The following is a 21,005-nucleotide window of genomic DNA, read 5'->3' as shown; positions in this document are numbered from 1 at the left end:
AGGGGGAAAATCTTGTTCATGTAGTGCTATGTAAGGGCTTATCTGACTGACAGGTGAGTGTGTCATGACTTAAAGCTAGATGGGGAAATACGCTATAGGTCAAAACCTGAGTGCACTGGCAAAGAAAAAATATATCACATACACTGGTTGTTTAAGCAATACAACAAGAGGGGAACTATACTGTGCATGCCTTCATTACCCTTATCAAGGATATGCACTGTTCACTGTTCTATACTGTTGGTTTTTTTAATAGTCAAATAATGTCTAGAATAGAGAAAGTAACAAAGTCTACAGTATAAAGAGATGTTTACATATTGAATTATACTGATGAGTTTCTTATGATATAAATATATGATATGAGAGTGAAAGAGATGAAGAGAAAAATTCCTCTTTATATTTCTAAGGGCAGGTTCACAGCTAAAGGTCCGCTCCTGAAACGAACCAGCGCGAGACTGACACATTGTTTAAATTTTCCAACTGGTCCAGTGTGCGTTCACAAAAGGCAAAAACTCAAATGGCCCAAGAAGTGTAAACAAATGCCAACAGTAAATGTTACATATTATAATAATTAGTTATTTACTATTATATATATATATGACACTTTTGTTGTAATGGTAGGCTAGTGTTATTTGTAGTATTTTTTCTCTCTCTTTCAAATTTTGATTGTAATTTTTCTGTTCTCCCATTATCATAATAATAATCAAGATCAAGCAGCTTTTGCCCTTTTGCCACATGGGAGGTTCTGTCTTCCCTGAGCTCGCCTTACAGTCTGACAGGTGTACCGCACCACCAACTCCCCACCTTCTCTTATTAACTGTCGCAGTACTTTGCCTTTCTTTTTATTTTCTCTTAATAGGTTTATTGTATGTACCAAACACCAAGGTAAATTGGCAGTGAAAACCTTCTGATAAATATGAAATATTATAAACAACAACAATAATACATTAATTAGTAAAGGAATACTAAATAAGTACTATTTTACATGACACATACAATGGTGGTTTCCCTTGATTAGTTCGAATGGCGTTCCCACCAGAAATGAACCACTACAGAGTTCACTTGACAGCAGTCCCAGACGACCTCTTTGAGGCGGACCAGAGTTCAAGTCCAGCGTTCACACCAGCGCAAACAAACCGCACCAAGGGGGTCAACACTAGGGTTCGAATCAACAGGACTAAACAAAGTCGGTGTGAACGTACCCTAAGGCATAATGAACAGTTTAGATAAGCAATATTTCACACAGTATCTTCTATTATTGAGTGAAATGGCAAAGGGTATCCTAGAGACAAAATCAGAGTAGTATTTATAGGCATGTACTTTATATGCAGACTACACACTGTTCTTGTACATACACTCTCTGAAGCAATGTCGCACTTAACAACTGATCTTATCTGTTTCTGTGAAGTTGTTCAATCTTTTTAAAGCATGGTAAATGAAAAGGGTTACGTTTTTTTCCGTTAAATCTCATACTCTCTAACAACACTTTTTAGTATTTGTGTCTCTCCCTTGTTCCCCCGTTTATTTGGAACAGTTGTCATTGATAGCTTAACACGTTTCGGCCATGTTCCGAGCTGGCAGCTAATTAGGAAGCCATTTGCCAGAGTACTTGGATTAAATGCAATCAGCAGTGGGCCTTAGAAATGTCAAGCAGGCAAGGCTACTGGTAAATAAGCTTCAAGGTTAGAAAATCTCTTCATCGAGAGAACTGGCCTTTGCTTAAAATGTGTGGTTGGCTTGTGATTTGTAAATCACAACCCAAGAACAGATTTCTGGCCTGAAAGAGTCATTCATTTGCACTTTAAAAGACATTTAGATGTATCCTAAGTTGTAGTTGCTAGTTTTGGTGCTTCTCTGTTTAGATTTAAAGAAACAACTACTGATGCTATTACTATTTTAAAAATGTAGAGATCAATCTAGGAAGTTTCTGTTTGGCCATGTCCACCTCAAGGTGGTCAGAGGTCAATTATGGAACAGCAGCCCTTGAGGTGGCTGTGATTCAGTCTTTTGAGAATTTAATCAGAGCGGATGCTTGCAAATGTGGAGGTTTGCAAAAACAAATACCCACTGATCAAAATAACTACAGTACAAAACTATTTACTAAAAAATTACTTGAGTAGCGAGTAACTTAAAAAAATTACCCAAATTATTTTATTCAATGTGGATGTGACTGGAATTATTTCATCTACTGATGGTCTCACTCAGGTAAAGGTAAAGAAGCGAACAAACACTGACGTATTTATTTGTGATGAAATGACAAGTCATCATCTCCTGATTAGATAACCTGACACATTCACACCAGGACAATATTCCCAGTCTTTAGCGCTCCAGTGTGATTACAAAATACTACATTAATATTATAATCTGTTATGAATGCCAGTAAGTAAATATTGTTTAAAAATAATAAATTATGATTTGGCAAACAAATAAAATTAGGAGACAATTATGTGATGTTTCATAATTTATTGCCTATTAAATACAGGTGTGCTGACTTCTTCACTTTTACCTGAGGAAGATTATCTGTGGTAGCGGAGTGGTTTTGAAGCATAATATAGGCTACTGTGCATAGCTATTTATTATTAAATTTATTAGAATTAACACAACACTGCTCTCTGTCAGCTCAGCTCAGTGTCAGCATGGTTTTTGATGTACTGACTTCACAACCAGAGCCTGCTGCACTGTGCAATAAATTTGTATCTGTAAATATTAGCTGGCACCTCTTTTTGACAGCCATGATACTACCATGCTGTAGCTTCAGCCATTATTCTGCTCTGAACAGAGTCACGTGGATGTGTGACAGCGGCAGGATAACAGTAATGCATTAAAACTACTCTGACATGTACTATTTCCTTAAAAAGTCACTTGAGTACATGTAACAGTGTAAATGTGTTTTGTTACTACCCACCTCTGATTAGGAAACTTGTCTAAGTTAACTTCATGTCAGCTAGCTATATGTTTATTAGCAAACAATACTTGGAAATTTAATGCCTGTTTTGAGAAGATTTAAAAGGTCAATGAGAAATATATGCTGTATTGTCTATTGTTTTCTATATTATGTTCATGTGTTTCAATTTAATACGATATACTGAAGAAGAAAATCTCAACATTGAATCAAATGAATCAATGTTCAGTGCTGTGAATAGGCTTTTCTGCCCCCTAATGGTCAAAAATGGCTTAATGCAGCCTTAAAGTTTGTCATCGGTCTAGTCCATGGTTAAACTCTACATGTGAACTAACTGGTAATGCAGTGTGTGAATTATTTTTATGTTATCTAACCTGTAAAGTTCAATGAGACCTGACATGCAAAAAAGTTGATGCTTCAGCTTATGGCATTCACCACGTTGATTGGTGGCTAGGTCTAGGTAGGTATTTGGTCTGCTCAAGGTTGGGTTAAGCATCTGGGTCAACTGATATACCACTATAATCCACCACTGTAATTAGCGGCAAGAACTCCTAACTTAAAAGTAAAGTATTTTAAGCATGCCAGTATTTTGTGTGCCAGTAGAATATAGCATGATACAAATAATTCACTTTGATGGAACATGTTTTTCATGACTTGTTTATACATTTCGAGCTATTTTTATGCCATCTGTCTTAAAACACCAACAAAAGGCAAAATAGAAACATTTATAATTTATGTATTGCTCTCAGCATAAAAGCTCTCTGTGTCAAATGTCCACAGACTGGGGAGTCACTGTCTTAAATTAGTAAAATATTCAGAAAATGACTGCCTTCACTACCTGTGTTGCATGTCTGTGTCACGTCTTTACATAGTATTGTGTATATATTGCATATACAGGATGTTTACATAACACCAAAGTCTGTAAATGTCAAAGCAGAACATAAACCTCTGCCAACAGCATGTAACTGTCAAGCTATACCAGTTCCACGTCAGATTTTCCCCAAACATCAATCAGTCATTCCTTGCCCCACAACCAACCTTCCCACAAGGGTTTGAACAAATCGATTCATAGTTTGAGATATCGTGCCAGCAGACAGACGGACAGACAGATGGAAAGGGGCAAAAAAAGATAATAAAGCAAAGTTATCTTACCTGTGAAGCCAAGGGGACATTTGCAGGTGTACTGTGGGAGAGAAGATGGCTCACTTGTTGTAATGCATGTGGCTCCATTTAAACAGATGTTTGGTTTTATCAGGCAGGCATCGCCTACATATTGACAAAACTCTCCAATCCATCCTGGGGCACAAACACACTGCAGACAAACAATATTCGAGGTATTAGGGTACAGTGCAGTATACATGAACTTAGCCAATACCACAAAAAAGGTATCACACTTAGGAATATGCATTAGAGCAAGATATGTTTTTTTATTTAGTTTTTACTCTACCACAGCACACTGATTGTGAAATAAAACAATGACTATAAGGGTTATGCTGTTCTCCCACATGTTTGGTGAACAGTGTAGAAATTAAATCCCTTTTTACCCTTGGGGAGCACGAATAAAAATGTAAACAATGTGCACACTGTTCCCCCAAATTACAAAAAAAAATAAAAACATTCTCACCTATCTCAATTGATATCTACCCACATAGACAGTTGTAGTTGAATTTGCTCAGATTTTGAGAGATATTCTGCCACTACCCCAGTATGATGGAGATAAATGGAATTTGTGATACCCACAGCATTGAAAAATTACATTAAATGATTTTAGCAGTATCTTTTATTTCCAGAAAGAGCATCCCTGTTGTAGAGAGTGACTACAAGGACTGTTTCTTCTGTACACAGTAGTTTAAATGAAAACTGTTGGCATTGATTTCTGTGGATTATCCTTAGTAACCAGTCATTGTTTCTAGAAATAAAAGATGATACTGAATTTTGTTAGCTTCTAAATGCTGAGACCACAAATTAAATTATATTGTGGTGACAGTAAAAATCTCAGAGACAGACATTGAGAAAGGTAACATGCGGTAAATCCAAACCTTTGTGTATGGCTAAATACTACTACAGGTACTGTAAGTGCGAAATTTGTTTGTTTTTTTTATTTGGGTGAACTGACCCTTTTAAGCTAGAAATCACCACTTTAACCTCAGTAATTTTTCTCATAATGAATCCAACAGTTTGGAGTATAGAGCCAAAGAAAAACAAATACTAGCCTAAAAGGACAGCTCTGTGTATCTAATGATAAAATCACTTTTATGCCAATTCTGTCTGTTAAGAGCATCAGGAAAAACACATTTAAAATATAAATATAAATAAAAATAAAAACGTAAAAGAATAAATGGCCCATTTGCAGTGAGCAACATTTTTTGATTATGCCTGAGCCCCACCAACAGGAAGCATCTAAATGTGGATTTTAGATTAAGAACACTCTCAATGGTGTAATGGAACGAGACTGATGGAGAATAATTAGGAGCTATGGGGTATCGCAGTCTCAGGTGTTGTAAAGAAACACAGACATTTGAGGAGACTGAGCAATAGAGAGGCAAATTAGACCAGAACCTGTCTGCCATACTCGCGTTGATTAATGGGTTAGAATCGGATTACTGCTGTTTGTAGACATCTTCTACCAGTGACGTTTCAGTTATTCTTTTTATTTTTTTCAGAGACTAAAGATGGAAAGACCTTTTATGCTGTGCCATGCAGAAGCCCATTTTATGTTAAAGACCAGATGCGTTCAATAGACCATATCTGTCCATTTGCACTCCAAAAAGAACTTTACACTGGCAAATACTTCCATTGCATACAATTGAACACAACTGCAAATAATGGGCTACTCACTATGTTTTTTTAAAAATCCTAATCAGTGTTCAGGGATGTGTTCACTTTATGTTTGCTCTGTAATTAAGGTGCAGCATGATTCGTATTTTGTGGGCTTAGGAGTATTTCATTAAGACCAAAACATTGAATTACTTACCTGATATCCGCCAATTATCCTCAGGCACAATCCTTCATTTAGGCAGTTGATATTGAGCAGCCTGCAGTAGTCAATTATTTCTTCACAATTCTTCCCGGAAAACCCTCTCAGACATCTGCCAAGAGGAGGTCAGTGTCATCAAAATCAATTTGCCCTGAGCCTTGAGCGCTAACAAGCCATATTTGTTTCTTTTTACGAGATACACATGGTTATAATTTTGTTTTCTGCATGACCTGTGGGTAAGATAGTGTGTGCAAACTATTCTTCCAATTTTTATGACCTGGGTTGCCAGATCGGTGGAGTTCACAAATCAAGACACATCAAGGTCCATTACAAACCACAGATTATACTTTCTTACAACTGTAAAAATCCCACCCCTTATTTCACCAATTTTATTGTACAGTCTAATGCGGCAAATACATACTTCACTTAATTAACTTTGTTTATACTTTCCATATACTGTTTGATTCTGATTTCATTTAACTTTCATAAGAGCTGTCCTAATGAGAAAAATAAGTTGTCCCCCAGGTTTCTGGGGGAAAAAAGCAACTTGCAAGTACTATATCTGCATTATCAATTAAAAAGCCATCACACAGAGCTGAGGCAACCTTTAAAAACATTTGAAATTTCCAAATTTATGTGTTAAGTACATAAAAGCAATCTTGTATAATAACTGGATTTAAAAGACATCAGAATGTAAGGTAGAGTGGAGACCTCAAAACTAGAGCCTAATAAACATTAATTCCCTTTGGCAGTAGACCTCAAAACATCCTCATATAAATCCCAATAGTGAGTCACCAAAAACCCTTTCCGTCTCTGTGTTAGAACGGGTGTTTGGTTAAAAATATATTACTCTGCCATATTTCAAAGTATTTCTTCAACTGTACAGCTCCATATCTAAACCACAAGTTCAGATATGAATGAAGACTGGCAATATAACCACTAGCAGGAGTTTTAGCCTGTGTTAAAAACAGCATGATAGTTATCTAGAGAGCATCAGACTGTGCTCTAGCAGAAGAGTAGATCATCTGAAACCGTTCTAAGATTGCTTTTTTTATTTATTTATTTTTTTTTAACACAATCTGAATAAGATTTTTTTTTTTATTTAAAGGTTGATGGTGGCATCATATATTGCAACTATGTAAAAAAAAAAAAACTATGAAAAGACCTAAACCAACGATAAGTTAATCTGTATCTCTGTACTTTCCGACTTCCCATGCGTGCTTTGCATTTTGCTCCAAGCCTATTTGTTCCTTCTAAATACACAAATGTTTTTTTAAAAGTACAGTTTCATTTTTTGAAAGCCACATAATTTTCTAAAACCATGTCCATGGTAACGAGTCCTCCAGTGGACTCAATGTGACTCATTGATGTTTTAAATAGTTTTTGGAGAATCATGGAGCTCTATGGCACAGAGGAATAAGCTACACCAGGCTTTGGACACACGGACAATACCTGTAAGTAGGATCAATTCATTGTTGGTTTTGGTCTTTACATGGGAACATCACCAGCCAACAATGAGGCTTGATTTCTGCCAGAAAGAGCTTTTCAGTAAAATGTAAATCATAATCACATTAAAAAGTGGGAAAATAATAAAAGACCCATTTTCATTCACTCATTAGGAAACACATTGACAAGACATTCCAATCATCTAGAAAAGGGACTACGAGAGTGGCCTCTATTAGATTCCTGTATGCGTTTCACCTGCAGACATAATAATTTCCCATGGACACACAGGTGGCATTGTTGAGACATGGTGATGGGCTGCACAGGTTCTGCTGCCTCCTGCATGCTGGGACAACATTACCATCTGCACAGACACATTCAGAGGCCTGCATACAGAAGCAAAACAAACCAGGTCACCTGTCCGCTTGGGAAAATGGGGTTTGATTACACAAAAGGTACACAAGATCACTAAATGCAGGAACATTATCAATAAAAGAGCAATTCACTGTAGTGATAGAATTGTGTCTTGACTGACTCACATTATAATCACATATTATCACAGTGTTACTGATGTCTAAGTAGGCATTTAAATAATAGGTTTTATATATATTTTAGATATCACGAGAGGCTAGTCAATGCTAATGGTCTTGTAATCCAAAGTTAAAGAGATGTGAATTTCTCATTAAGCTTCAATAAATTTTTTATTTTATTTTTTTTTAAAAACTACATCAAGCTGCAGCGATATCAGGCATTATTTTGATAAATGTCCCTTTTAGTCTGCTCTACTCTGGTATTCTTAGGTGGGTTGTGAAAATGTGTAGCGCACTTGGCAAACTGTAATGAACAAAACAAAAAGGTCAGAGAAAGACAATTGGATCATTACTGTATTTTCTCTAGAGTATCTTCGACAACATTAGAAACGCTACCTGCCAAAAAATACGACCACGTAGCATTTGCCATATAAGGTGAAAACTGCAGAAGGCATCCAATTACAAAAAGCCTTTGATGAGAGCCATTTCAAAATGGCACTTAAGTATGCACTGGGTCATTCAATCAAAATGCTAGAGGAAGCAAACACTCCTTCCCTTAGCTCATCTTCAGGAGGAAATATTAATTGCTGTTGGAGCCGTCGGAATGAAGCCATTTGATCTTGTTTCAAGACACTATATTAATTTTCATATGCCATTTCTTGTTTATGTCCCACTGAGATAAAAAAAAAAAAAAGAAAAAGGCAAATTAAGTCCTCACACGCTCCCTGCAAATTTGTTCCTCCTGACATGCGTGAGACATGCAATCGTAGTCAACTCGGGAGTTGCAGTAGAGGCCCCCGAATCTTTCTGGGCAGTGACAAACAAATCCTGTTGTACTCTCCTCACATACGCCACCATTTCTGCATGGATTTGGATCACAGGGGGCTTTCCTCTTCTCACAGGGTGGGCCTGCAAAATATACAATGCAAAATGACTGCACTTGGCATTTACTAGAAACTATAATGTGTAAAAGCCTGTCAGCTTGTGCTCTTTGGCCAGCAGACGTTTATTCTACCTAAAACTATTAAACCCCAAGTGGTGAACATTTAAAGTAGCGAGGGACAGATAAAAAAAAAAAAAAAATAGCTTCAAAGCAATTTGACCAAGTTTATGCCTGAAAACACATGACTGACAGGATTTATAATCCATGAAGGAAGGGGTGATTGATGTGTTTTATCAACAATTACACAGGATGGAGGCACATGTAGGACCAATTTAAGCAAATATTCTACTAAACTAAATGCAAGACTAACTGTACATTGCATCATTGCTGTCAGGATTGTATGTAGGCATGTGATTGATGATACACTGTGGAGTAGATCCTAAATGCCTATTTTATAAATGATCACACTGAAGCCAACAAAGCACACCAACTGGAAAATAATAAAAAACACCAAGATGTTATCCAGCCCAAGGAAATAAGGCTTACATCAAGATATGGATGAGTCATTATGTTCAGTTCTTGTGTTGACTTTTACTATTATTGAATTCAATAATAAATAACTGGATGGCCTTACCAGATATAAATCCTCTCAACATACAGTATACTGTATGTGTATGAGCACATAACGAGCCTATTATGTCATACATGATACTGTATCATGTCTCAAGATGTGCAGCATACTGGGTTTTCCCAAAGTAGGTAGTTTTATTCATTATTGATTCTTCATGTATTATTAAATATTTTTTCTTACAGTACAGAGCACAAAACAGTTCAGTTAAAAATGACAAAATGCATCCTTTATTATTTCTGCTTTCACCACTATTATTATTATTATTATTATTATTTCTGCTTTACTAATTATGTAGCATACTGTTTTGTAATAGTAGTCAGTTCACACAGACAGATTATATGTCTTGTCTTGTTTCCTTTTTTGATTCAGAATGTATATTAAGTAAAAAATAAGTTGATCTGTCGAGCTCTATATCAAGTACAGTAATAAAAGGAAGTCATCGTAAAGATGTATAAATGATTTTCATGGAGGATTTTCAAAGAACTGTAAACTAAGTAGTCAGTGCTGCAGCCCGAGAAAGCAAGCATCTTTCCAAGATAAGGTAATACTGAACTAAGCTGTAGCCAGTAATTTCCTAAATACTGCAGTACCACAACACTTTCACCACCAGCAGCTTAACCGGAGACAGGGTAATGCTGAAGTGACATTGTATGCAAAGGATAAAATTAGACCGAATTCACTGGAGGTTCAAGGTGAATAAAATTTGATGTTATTCCCCGGTGAGGGTTTTCATTTTTTGTGTTCTTCACAAGGTGCCTACACATTTATCTTTCCAGTGACTCTTTCTTTGCATATTTACTTTAATCCCCCTGCTGATACAAGTGCTCATGTCCCAGAGGCTCCTCATAGCCTCCTCTGTGGGCATCAATCTTACTATGTACAACTTCAGGGCTTGCTTTTTCCTCAACTCATTTTCCACCAGAAATGCAGTTTTCATAACTGGTCCACTAAATGTTGCACCAATACGAACTAATATATTTTCAGGAACACTTCCATCTCACATATATCACATGACATATATTTATGACATAGATAGTGGTTGTGGCACTTTCTGCACTCAATAGAGATTTTTTTTATTTTTTATATGTGATCCTTTTGGTTTAGGTTCTGCATTGTATAATATAACTAGTCCTTTTTTAAATAATCATTTGTATTTGTGCTGGCATTTATGTCTACCACAGACCTATTCATCTCAAACACCCTTATTATTGCACTGATTATGAACTGCAGCAATCTAACATACATTAGGAAACAACATTGTGTCACTATCTAATTAAACAGTTTAACAAGGGTAATGACTGTATATATTGTCCAAATTAAATTCTAAAATTTTGACATTACTAAAAAGAAGAATGTAAAAACATTTAACACCTTTTACCAAATAGATATGGCCCTATAAATGGTAATACCTTCCAACAAATACCCTAGAGGCAGTGCAGAGGAGAGTCAAATCAAAAGAAAATCTCATTTGAAGCGTCCCTTGAGTTTGGCTCATTATTCTGTGCACATAGACTTTGGCCTATGAGGGCAGCCAGCGCTGGAGCAGCCACTAACTTCTACTTGATTAATGAGGCAACAGAAGCAGGGAGGTACAGGAAGCAAAAGCTCCACAGAACTCCCAAGAAGCTGATGGGACAGCAGGACACCATGACTATGCGAAAGCACCCAGCGGAGTCTGCTTACTTGAGAGAGCAGCAGCAATTAAAGCAAATTAGGTAAAAGCTGCAAAGGCAGAGGGTGCATGTAACTCACCAATTTGTTTCTGATTTGAATTATATGAATTATCCATTTAAAATCCATTTAAAAAGGGCAAACATTTTGACAATGCCACCTGTTTTGTTGGTTTTTATCAAATGCCTTGTTACATCTGTTATTCATTGGACAACAAAACGGTATTTCCTGTTTCTCAGCTGTGTGTTAGGTTATCATTGACAGCTCCTCTTAAAAGTCCTTGCATTTTATCAATAAAACAGTGCAAAAGCTAATACAATTATTTGACATTCATATGTGTTTAGGGCCACAGAAGAAGAAATCCACAGGATGAGAGGGTGTAATACTTCAAGGAAAAAGCTTTCTAAAACTTATTTCAAAGACATTATTTTGACATACAATCTGATAATCAATGTTTCAGTAATAATCAACAACTCTTGATACATGTCCTTTATCTGATTATAAACATCCGGCATTCAATTCAGCATGCATGTAAGCATTCAGTACATAAAAGAGGATGAAGGCAAAGTGATTCTGTTTTTATCCTGTAATCTTCTGTTTTAAATGTTAAACAAGTTCAGAGTTGTTCTCTGACATGTCTAATGCTATTCTCAACTTCGTATTCAGTACTTTCTTCTTCGATTGTGTAGACTTAATCTTCTCTTGTAAAAAACAACAAAAAACAAAACGGAAGCCAGACAACACTGGAAGTAACCTTGAAAGCACTCCTCCAAAATAATAAGCTGAAAGCGTGGGCTGGACTCGAAAGGCAAAGCTATGACACTTCAAGAATGCTGCCAGGACAAATTGTGCTCCAAACAAAACCATGAATCAATGTGAAGAGCCACCTGGAGTTTTTATTCCAGAAAGTTCATTGCAGGCTTGTTTTTACAGCAGACAGTGATATCCAGGGCAACCGGAGAAGTATCCAGGTCTTGTAACCCATTTGTGTGTGATACCCATTAACCTAACTGTACGTTACTGGAGCAAATGAGGCTCATTACTTAAATCATGAGTTAAGCAGTAATGTCTCATCAACAAGTTCACCAGATCACGAGTGCCACCCAGTGCCGCCGGTAACTTGTCTAAATCACACGGCAAGGAACACTATTTGGCTGCCAATTGTGTCTGATTCCCTTTTGTAAATGATAAATAGGGAGAGGTATTAGCATGCTTTAGCACTGACTTAGCTTAAGTAGGTATTGTAAGACCACCAAAATCATGAGAACAACACACAGTAAGTTATACAATATTTAGAAATCTAATATTGACTACCATAAATGAGATTTTTGGATCTGCTCCATCTTCTTAGATCAGGGTACATTAAATAATGAAACATAAAAAAAAAAAATGAATATTGTGTTTTATCCAGGCCATTCTTTTTTTTCTAGCAGGCACACAATAAATTACATTTTAACTGATTGCTGTAAACCTTTGTTTTAACAACTGCAACACGCTCAGTTAGCCAGCTGTTTAGCCCTGCTTTTTACAACGGCATGTCACTGGTTGTAACATGAGGCGTTTGATTTGAAGAGGCCCCTTCATATATTATAATGACAAATATAACATCAAGTGGGATGAGGTTTAAAGCCCATAAGGAAATGCTGATCTTTAAAAGATATATGGCTTTTTGTAGTTTTCAGCTCTGACCTTTTCCAAAGATAGTTGCCCCTTGGAGGCAAAGGACATGGCTGTGCTCATGGAACTGGGATGCAGCAAAATCTTTCCAACTGCCTTTCATTAATAGCATCATGAAAAACTGATTGGTTCTGTCTGACTCGCCTGTCAGGGATCATAGCGGTACAATTGCACTCAAAGATAATGTTTGCATTGTCATAGTGACAGACGAGTCATCTATATTATACCAACAACCAGCTGAATAAGAGCTACTTACCAGAGAATCCTGTGGTACAGATGCATTTGAAGGACGCAGGCAACACTTGAACGCATGTCCCATTTCTACAAATTCGGTCACAGTTTTCTTTCCCAACGATTTCAGAACAGTTAACCCCTAAAAAAAATGGCATGTCAGTTGACTACTACACAGAAACACACAGAGGAAAAAAAGACATTCCTGGATAATGAAAATTGCGACGCACAGAGCTATAGCTAATGTTATTTACTTGAATTGAAATAATGAAAATTAAATCAGTATTGTAGATAATACTGCTGCGGAAAGTCAGTAGGTAGGTTGGCAGCAAAGACATTAAGAAAGAAGTCATTTGGGATACAAGATGGTTTAATATTAATTCTATTTGCATTACATGCAAGTCAGCTGAATAACAATAGTTTCATGTGTCCAATACATATATAAAAGGTGGCTTTAAGTTGCTTTCATATTCTTTCTGTTACTGTTAACTAATCTGAGAGTACAATTCTGTCAAATGTGTGGCTTTCTCCAGAGATGGAGTTCTTTCATGCAGACGTAAGTCAGTACATCAAATGACATCTGATTTGAAGTGATTTCATTGTACCACAGACGTAAAATAAATCCAGCGTAATGTATTTTATTTTATTTTTTATGTTTTTGATCTATCCCCAGTACAAATAAGTTAAGAGAGTTCAACAAATGGGATCAGTGGGTTTTGTCCTTACCTGTAAAATGTGGAGGACACAGACATTTATATGTTCTGTGGTTAGGATCTGTGGATCCATTGCTCAAACAGACCCCTTTGTTTTCACAAGGGTTATCCAAACAAGCATCAGACTTTTCACAAAACCTCCCAGAGTAGTGGTGGTGGCATCGACAGTGGTATGCACCTTCCCAGAGGCCTGTTTGACAAATACCGCTCCCCGAACAAAGTCGAAGCAGAGGAGAACCCTGGCAAAGTTGCGGTTTAACAGACACATTGAGCCTCAAGCCGAGCTTGCAGAGCTGCATGTCTCCGTCATGCAGCGCGACAAAGTAATGGTGACCCGGGACGAGCCACTTGGCCTCAACTTGCTCACTTTCATTTATATTGTGGGGGAAAAGAAACTGATCTTTTATCTGTCCACTTGTGGAACAGCTTTCAAAGTTATCTTTTGACACATTTAGGAGTCTGATGCCATATGACTTCAGTGTTTCATCAGCAGACATCAGCAGTTTGTCTCCATGTTGCAGCTGAAGTGGACATATCTGTGGGAAGTTGAAGGGGTTCCCAGTTGATTCATCTCCCCTCTGAGAATCCCAACACTCAGAAACACTCTTACAGATGCTTCCTATGAGAGTCCAATTCATCTGGATCGTGTGTTGTTTAAGGTGCCATTCAAGTGAAGCTTGTCTGCTGCAAACTGTTTGGCAGGGGATCACGTGGACAGCCACAAAGACAGCAGTCAAGTGAAACAATGATGCCCCCATGTTTCCACTTCTTATTTATTTATTTTTTATACAAATCAGTCTGGGACTTTTAAACCCAATTTATGTCATCTGGAGAATGGATGGTCATACTTCAGTAGATGCTGTGCCATGTACTCCAAGAAGTCCACATGAATAGTGGTGATCTGAGGAATGCAAAGATCGTGATTAATAATTAGCAAATTTCTACAGAAAACTATTAATGCCTTTCTAATATCATCTTATTTTAAAACAACAATAAAAACAGAGACTAGAGACTTTGATAAACACTTTGTTTCATTGTAACACAGACTTGTGGCTTCAGTAAGTCCAGCAGAGCTGTCATAATCACATGCAGTGCTGCTGACCACCAAGTGTGTCACAGCAGCCTGGGCCTCCCTGAGGTTTCTACAGAGTGACAATGTCAGATAAAATATTCTCTCTCCCCTGCCGGTGCCTGATACCTCAGTGTCACGCAGTGAGATGAGTTAAAGCAGACAGCATTGTCTTTTTCCCCTCAGGCCATTTTCATGTGTGTGCACGAGATAAAACAACAAAGAAGCGATGCCTCCCTGCAAGAGTAAAACTCTGCTCCTTGATAAGCTCACAAGGGCTGATATCAATAAGTGCATGGTGATAAGTAATAAAACACTGAATATGGAACACCATTATCAATAGAAGGGGGAGTGATAAAATGAATGAGATAGCAAGCATTGTCATGACGGCCATGCGGGCACCCAGAAGATCTCATTTACACAAAATGAGGTTGACTATTGTGTTCCACTGAACAAACCGGAAAGATGTCACCTGATTTCTGAAGAAAATACATTACATTAAAAGCCGAATACTCATTATTAGCAAGAGTGGAATAATAATTAGCACTAGTAGTTTCTATCTATGTTTAATTTAACTTAAAGCTGCTCTTATGAATATTTTTAAATTAACAATGACTCAAATTACTCTATAATATTCCCTGTAGTGACACAGAGAATTATCCATTTATCGCTGCCCAACGCCAAAGGAAGACAGTGGAGACTCTTGACGGACCAATACAATCGGCAAGGGAGGGACACGTTAACGACGGAGACCACCAAAGGCATTGATAGGCTAGTTTATGTTTTTTTCAATAGCTTTGCCTTTACTTGTACTGTAGAAATGACTCAGTGAATAAGCACATACCACAATATGAAACATATGCTAATGAAAGAAAATGTAATTTAAACGTAATCAATGTAAAAAAGAAAAGAGCCAACCTCCCATACATGAGATGCGTCACTTCTGTTAGGGGTCTTTTTTCCTTCTTCTACTTTACCAGATTTGAACGGTAATTGTAACTTTTCTCTGCTAAAGACTTTGTTGTGTGTTAGGTGTGAAAGAAATACAATGCTAAATCACCTAAAAAATACAAACTGGTTGACGTTACACAAAGTGCAGATCATGGTAGCCTTTGGCGAAGTTAACATATATGTTAACCCTATTAAACCACGTGAAACAGATTCTAATTAAAATATAAATAAAACTGAACAGTAAAAGCTGTTATTGTCAGTGTTTCATTTTAGTGAATTATGTGTGCATAAACTCTTATTGCCTTATACATTAATACATAACATACACAAAATATTTTTTGTTTATAATAAAAATGTAATTGTATGGTTACTTCATTGACAAACACATTATAACCACTTTCATCCTCAACAACTTTAATCTTTAACAGCACATGAACTGACTAATGCCGTGCATTTTCCTTGACTGACCAATAATCGATTCCTTATTAATAATTAACAAGATACAAAACGCATGTCTTTTTCTCATGTTTTCTTTAAACAATTCTAGCGGCACAGTAGTTATGTGAAACACTAATTCATGAAGCACAAACTATTTAAACAAAGCGAATAATAAAACATTAGCTGATGACACGATAGTTTGTTGGGAGGTTGGTGTTCCACTTTCAACTGTCAACCATTGGGTGCTTACTTTTCAGGTGGTGCAACGATGTGAGAAATAAGTTGGATCCTACTCTTCCACTATTTTTTCCCCCACACCTTCCAAATGTTAAAATGCTAATGTTAGTTTATAAAAAGACTGAAGAAGGAAGCCTCCAGAAAAGGACGTGACACATCTCATGTATGAAGAATTTAAAGGATGTGATGCATCCATAGATTGGAAGCATCTCACGTATGGGGACCCTTTTGTCTTCCCATGTGCCTGCTAACGTTGCTGCATGTCTGCTGGATGTGTAAATAAGCAACCATTTGCTAAGAACATAAAACTATACTGTGTGTTCGTGTGTGTATATATGTATACATACATACATACATACATACATACATACATACATACATACATACATACATACATACATACATACATACATACATACATACATACATACATACATACATACATACATACATACATACATACATACACACACACACACACACACACACACACACACACACACACACACACACACACACACACACACACACACACACACACACACACACACACACACACACACACACACACACACACACCAAAAGACTTAAAGCGGCACCTAAAGGCAACGTAACTGCAGTCCAAATCAATAATAAATCAAATAAATAAAACCATTCTTAAACTATCAAATACAATAAAAGGACTAACATAGTTGCCCATTGCTAGTAATGCGATTTAGGCAGGAGGTCATGACTGGTACTGTAGATAGGTATTGAACTTTCACATTAACTGCCACAATTCAATAATTAACTGCATAATAATACCATCCATCCATCGTGTACCCATCGGGGCACACCCTGGACAGGTCGCCAGTCCATCGCAGGGCCACACATAGACAGACAACCACTCACACTCACATTCACACCTAAGGACAATTTAGAGACACCAATTCACCTAGCCTGCATGTCTTTGGATGGTGGGAGGAAGCCGGAGCACCTGGAGAGAACCCACGCAGACACGGAAAGAACATGCAAACTCCACACAGAAAGGCCGGAGAAACCGGGGTTTGAAACCACGACCTTCTTGCTGTGAGGCAACAGTGCTAACCACTGCACCACCGTGCCACCGCATAATAATACATGTGCTCTTATTTTCATCTCATTACCAACCATAACAAGACTTTGGTCACCGCTACAGCAATCTTGTCACACCATGATCTGTAATCAAAATTTGGAGCAGAGACTGCTGGGATAAAAAAAAGACCATCTTATATCAACATGTATGCAACGTCAACAAGCAGCATCAGTAATAGATTGATCCAAGAGGAAACACTGTGGCCGGGGAAATAACTGCAGGAGGAAATACTGCCAAGTCTTTTCAGTCTCTACAGACAGGAAGCAGCAAGCATGCAAAGCCAAGTGGTTCAATACATTTAATCCCAATACTGATTTTTTTTTACAATAACCTCTAACACACTGCTGCTAATTTGTTTTAGTACAATCCAAACAGAGATGTTTAGAGGTTGTTTCAACCCTACTCAGTTTGCAAGATGAATGCAATTTAGACCCTAAAGCACATTCATCCTTCTTAATAGTGCAGTGGTTCAAATTTATTTAATTTGAATTACATTAAATACTAATTCATACAATTACAGCAATCTATACTGGTGGCCTCCACTTAAATAAACAGACCAAAAGCTTTTCTTGGTTATTAAGACGCCTTAAAAGGTATTGATCAGTCAGGATTAAACTGTGGGCCACACATAGAAGAGGTTCAAGTAATAAGGACCATGGGGTCAGAAGCAAGGTCACGTATGTGGGGGTCAACTAATTGTCTGCTAACGCCTCCTGCTTTCATTATAGCTCAGTTCACTTGAGGATGCCAGCCATGCAGGTGTGCAGAGGGCAATGGATCAAGGGAGCTGTGTAAATCCTCGTTTGACTTATGACTCAGAGAGACACAGAGAGGACACAACAAATTATTGCATGAAACTGGTAGGCCTAAATTTCACATGTTGTCTGTCATATGACAAAAAATATGCTACAACTGCCAAAATGCTGGGTTGATTAATCCATAAGGCAATCGACAGAAAATTAATAATGAATTGGTTCAGAGTCTCAAATGTGAATATTTGCTCATTTTCTTAGTCAAAACAAGCGATTGAAACATGTCAACATGGGTCCTGTTGTTGTGAAGGTTATTTTTCATTATTATATCACATATTATAGTCTAAACAATTCAACAGTTAATCATAAGATCAGCAGATTAATCAATAATAGAATAATGATTGGTTACAGCCCTGCACGTTCCATTAAAAATAAGCACTAGCACATAGTACATAACAAAGCTCACAGTTTGATCACAAACTAGGTCACATCTGAAAACATTTGCTAACTTGCCATCTAATGAGAAAAAAAAAATCACATGTTCCTTTTTCTACACAAGTAGCAAAGTTTGGCTCATTAAGCCGTCACTACAATGCACAGGGAATGATGAAGATGTTTGCTAGTGAGTGAGGCGCAACTGCTAGTTACAGTATAATGGCACTTATGCAAGAATGAGGACGCACAGGTGTAAGTTGACGCAAACATTGTTGAGATAAATAGTACAAGCCTCCTTGTATATTGTAATTTCTCATTATGATTTTCCTTGATTCAGAACTTCTCAGACACTGACAGCTGCAGTGCTGCTGGTGTTTGCTACTGTGCTGTATTGTGAGTGCACTGTATTTTCGAATGCCTGATCAGGGACTGGGAATACCTTCTCGGAAGGTTATATTTGTATTGCATGTTAAATGAAGTGGAATAAAAATATCACTTCAAGATGCACTGATAAAATCTGCTGCTTTTCTGTCATTACACGTTTGTCAGGACCATCAACACAGAAAGAGCCCTATACAAATCTCTTCACTTCAGTGAAGCCACTGAAATTATTAAACAAGAAGGTGAAAGCATCTCTCAAGTTATCACAACAGGTGAGTGATCTATGAGGTAGATGAACTGCCTCATACCTCACTCATGGCATCATTTGTCACCAGCATGCCAATTCATTCTAATATCCAATTCCATTCTATTTGAAATGTAAAACAATATTTTGGGAAGTTATTTTACCACAAAAAAAGCAGTGAACAGTCTTTTTCTAACATGATGATGGATTTGGCAGATGATGTCCCAATTCAGAGCAGGTTAGATAAGAAAGAGGTCGACTGCCATCATCGTTAAATGTGTTAGAATACAGACAAGTTTCTGAATTTCTCATTTACAAATCAAAACCACTCCATCTCCGAAGATTTGTGATGAAGGACCAGAAACATTATCATTACTTGATCATGTGAAACATAATAACTCTGATATCCTGCAGCTAAACTTCAAATCTATAAAAATCTGTTTATTTTTCCATGTTCTATCACCAGCAGGACGCCACTGAAACAGCACGGAGCCATTGATGTCACTGCGGAGCCACTGGAGGACTGATAAGCCAAACACCAGCAGGCTGCTGGCCACAGACGCTGCCGGACTGATCACTCATGCTCCCTCGGTTGCTATCTGGATCACCAGTAATCAGTTGTAACACAAATGAGCCTCCTCAACTTTAACTCAAATTTCTGGACTATTTTGTGAACCGCTGACATGGTAAGCAAAAAGAAAATCATATCATTTAGAATACAGCATGGAGAGTTACAGTTAACATGTCTGCTTGAAACTACACCAATACAAGCTAAATGTTTGCTTTCTTTATTCTCTATAGCCTAAAAAACATTTTAAAGAACTGCAGCTGTAGGATGTTTGCAAGACCGTAATATGTCCAAGAAGGTATAACCAGGGGTCAAATAAAGGCAGAGCCAGCAGCAGCACAGCATCGCCAGCATGTCTTCACCTCTATGAATTGCCAATTTTTGTTTGAGGCAATACCTTCATCAGTCAATAGCCCCCGCCCCCTTGTATAAACTACAGTGTTTCCTGTTGAACTTCAATACGGTAAGGTTGTGCGTCTTTGTTTGTTTGTTTGTAACACTTGTGCAGTGCTTAGGGGAATTGCAACATATACTCTTTCAGCCACACAGAACCTTAAGAGCCCTGCATAAAGGAAATACTGCAGCATGGCCCCGGCTTAGTATGAGTTACGTCTGAAGACCAGAAAATTGCTTTCTTACAGTAGTGGTCAGGTCAACATATGAATTAAAAGTTCTGTTCAAGGATTTTATTTTTCTCTCCCTTCTCCAGCACTGAGCTAGCTGCACCTTGTCGTTAACAGGTGTTGTTGCTTAAGGTAAAAAAGTTCAGCTCACTTCAATCAGGCAAACACACCTTAACCAAACCCCCTACCCCTTCTCCTGTAAAGCTCTAGTGCACTTGTTGGAAAATAATCAGTCCCTCTTTTGTTATGATTTTTTCTTACTTCTTTTGCTCTAATATGAACTGAAGCTCAACACAAATTGGAAAAAGTAAGCTAAAATATAGCTTCCACTTAAGCCATATACATACATATATATATATATATATATATATATATATATATATATACATACACACACACACACATATATATATATATATATATATATATATATATATATATACACACATATATATATACACACACATATATATATATATATATATATATATGTGTGTATATATATATATATATATATACACATATATATATATATACA

General features: G+C 37.2%; 1 protein-coding gene across 1 annotated transcript in view; it reads right to left on the bottom strand.

The window, feature by feature from the left end:
* eys (eyes shut homolog) overlaps nt 1-21,005 on the bottom strand; it is a 276,707-nt gene that overhangs the window by 149,375 nt on the left and 106,327 nt on the right. The window contains exons 5-10 of the mRNA XM_046071407.1: nt 13,669-14,556; nt 12,968-13,084; nt 8,568-8,758; nt 7,578-7,705; nt 5,874-5,988; nt 4,052-4,211 (exon numbers count right to left, since the gene is read on the bottom strand). Coding sequence (XP_045927363.1) covers nt 4,052-4,211; nt 5,874-5,988; nt 7,578-7,705; nt 8,568-8,758; nt 12,968-13,084; nt 13,669-14,413 — 1,456 coding nt within the window. The 5' untranslated portion in view covers nt 14,414-14,556. The remainder of the gene's footprint in view (nt 1-4,051; nt 4,212-5,873; nt 5,989-7,577; nt 7,706-8,567; nt 8,759-12,967; nt 13,085-13,668; nt 14,557-21,005) is intronic.

This window comes from Micropterus dolomieu, linkage group LG15 (assembly GCF_021292245.1).
Source record: "Micropterus dolomieu isolate WLL.071019.BEF.003 ecotype Adirondacks linkage group LG15, ASM2129224v1, whole genome shotgun sequence".
Lineage (NCBI taxonomy): Eukaryota > Metazoa > Chordata > Actinopteri > Centrarchiformes > Centrarchidae > Micropterus > Micropterus dolomieu.
This window is presented reverse-complemented; position numbering and strand designations above follow the sequence as displayed.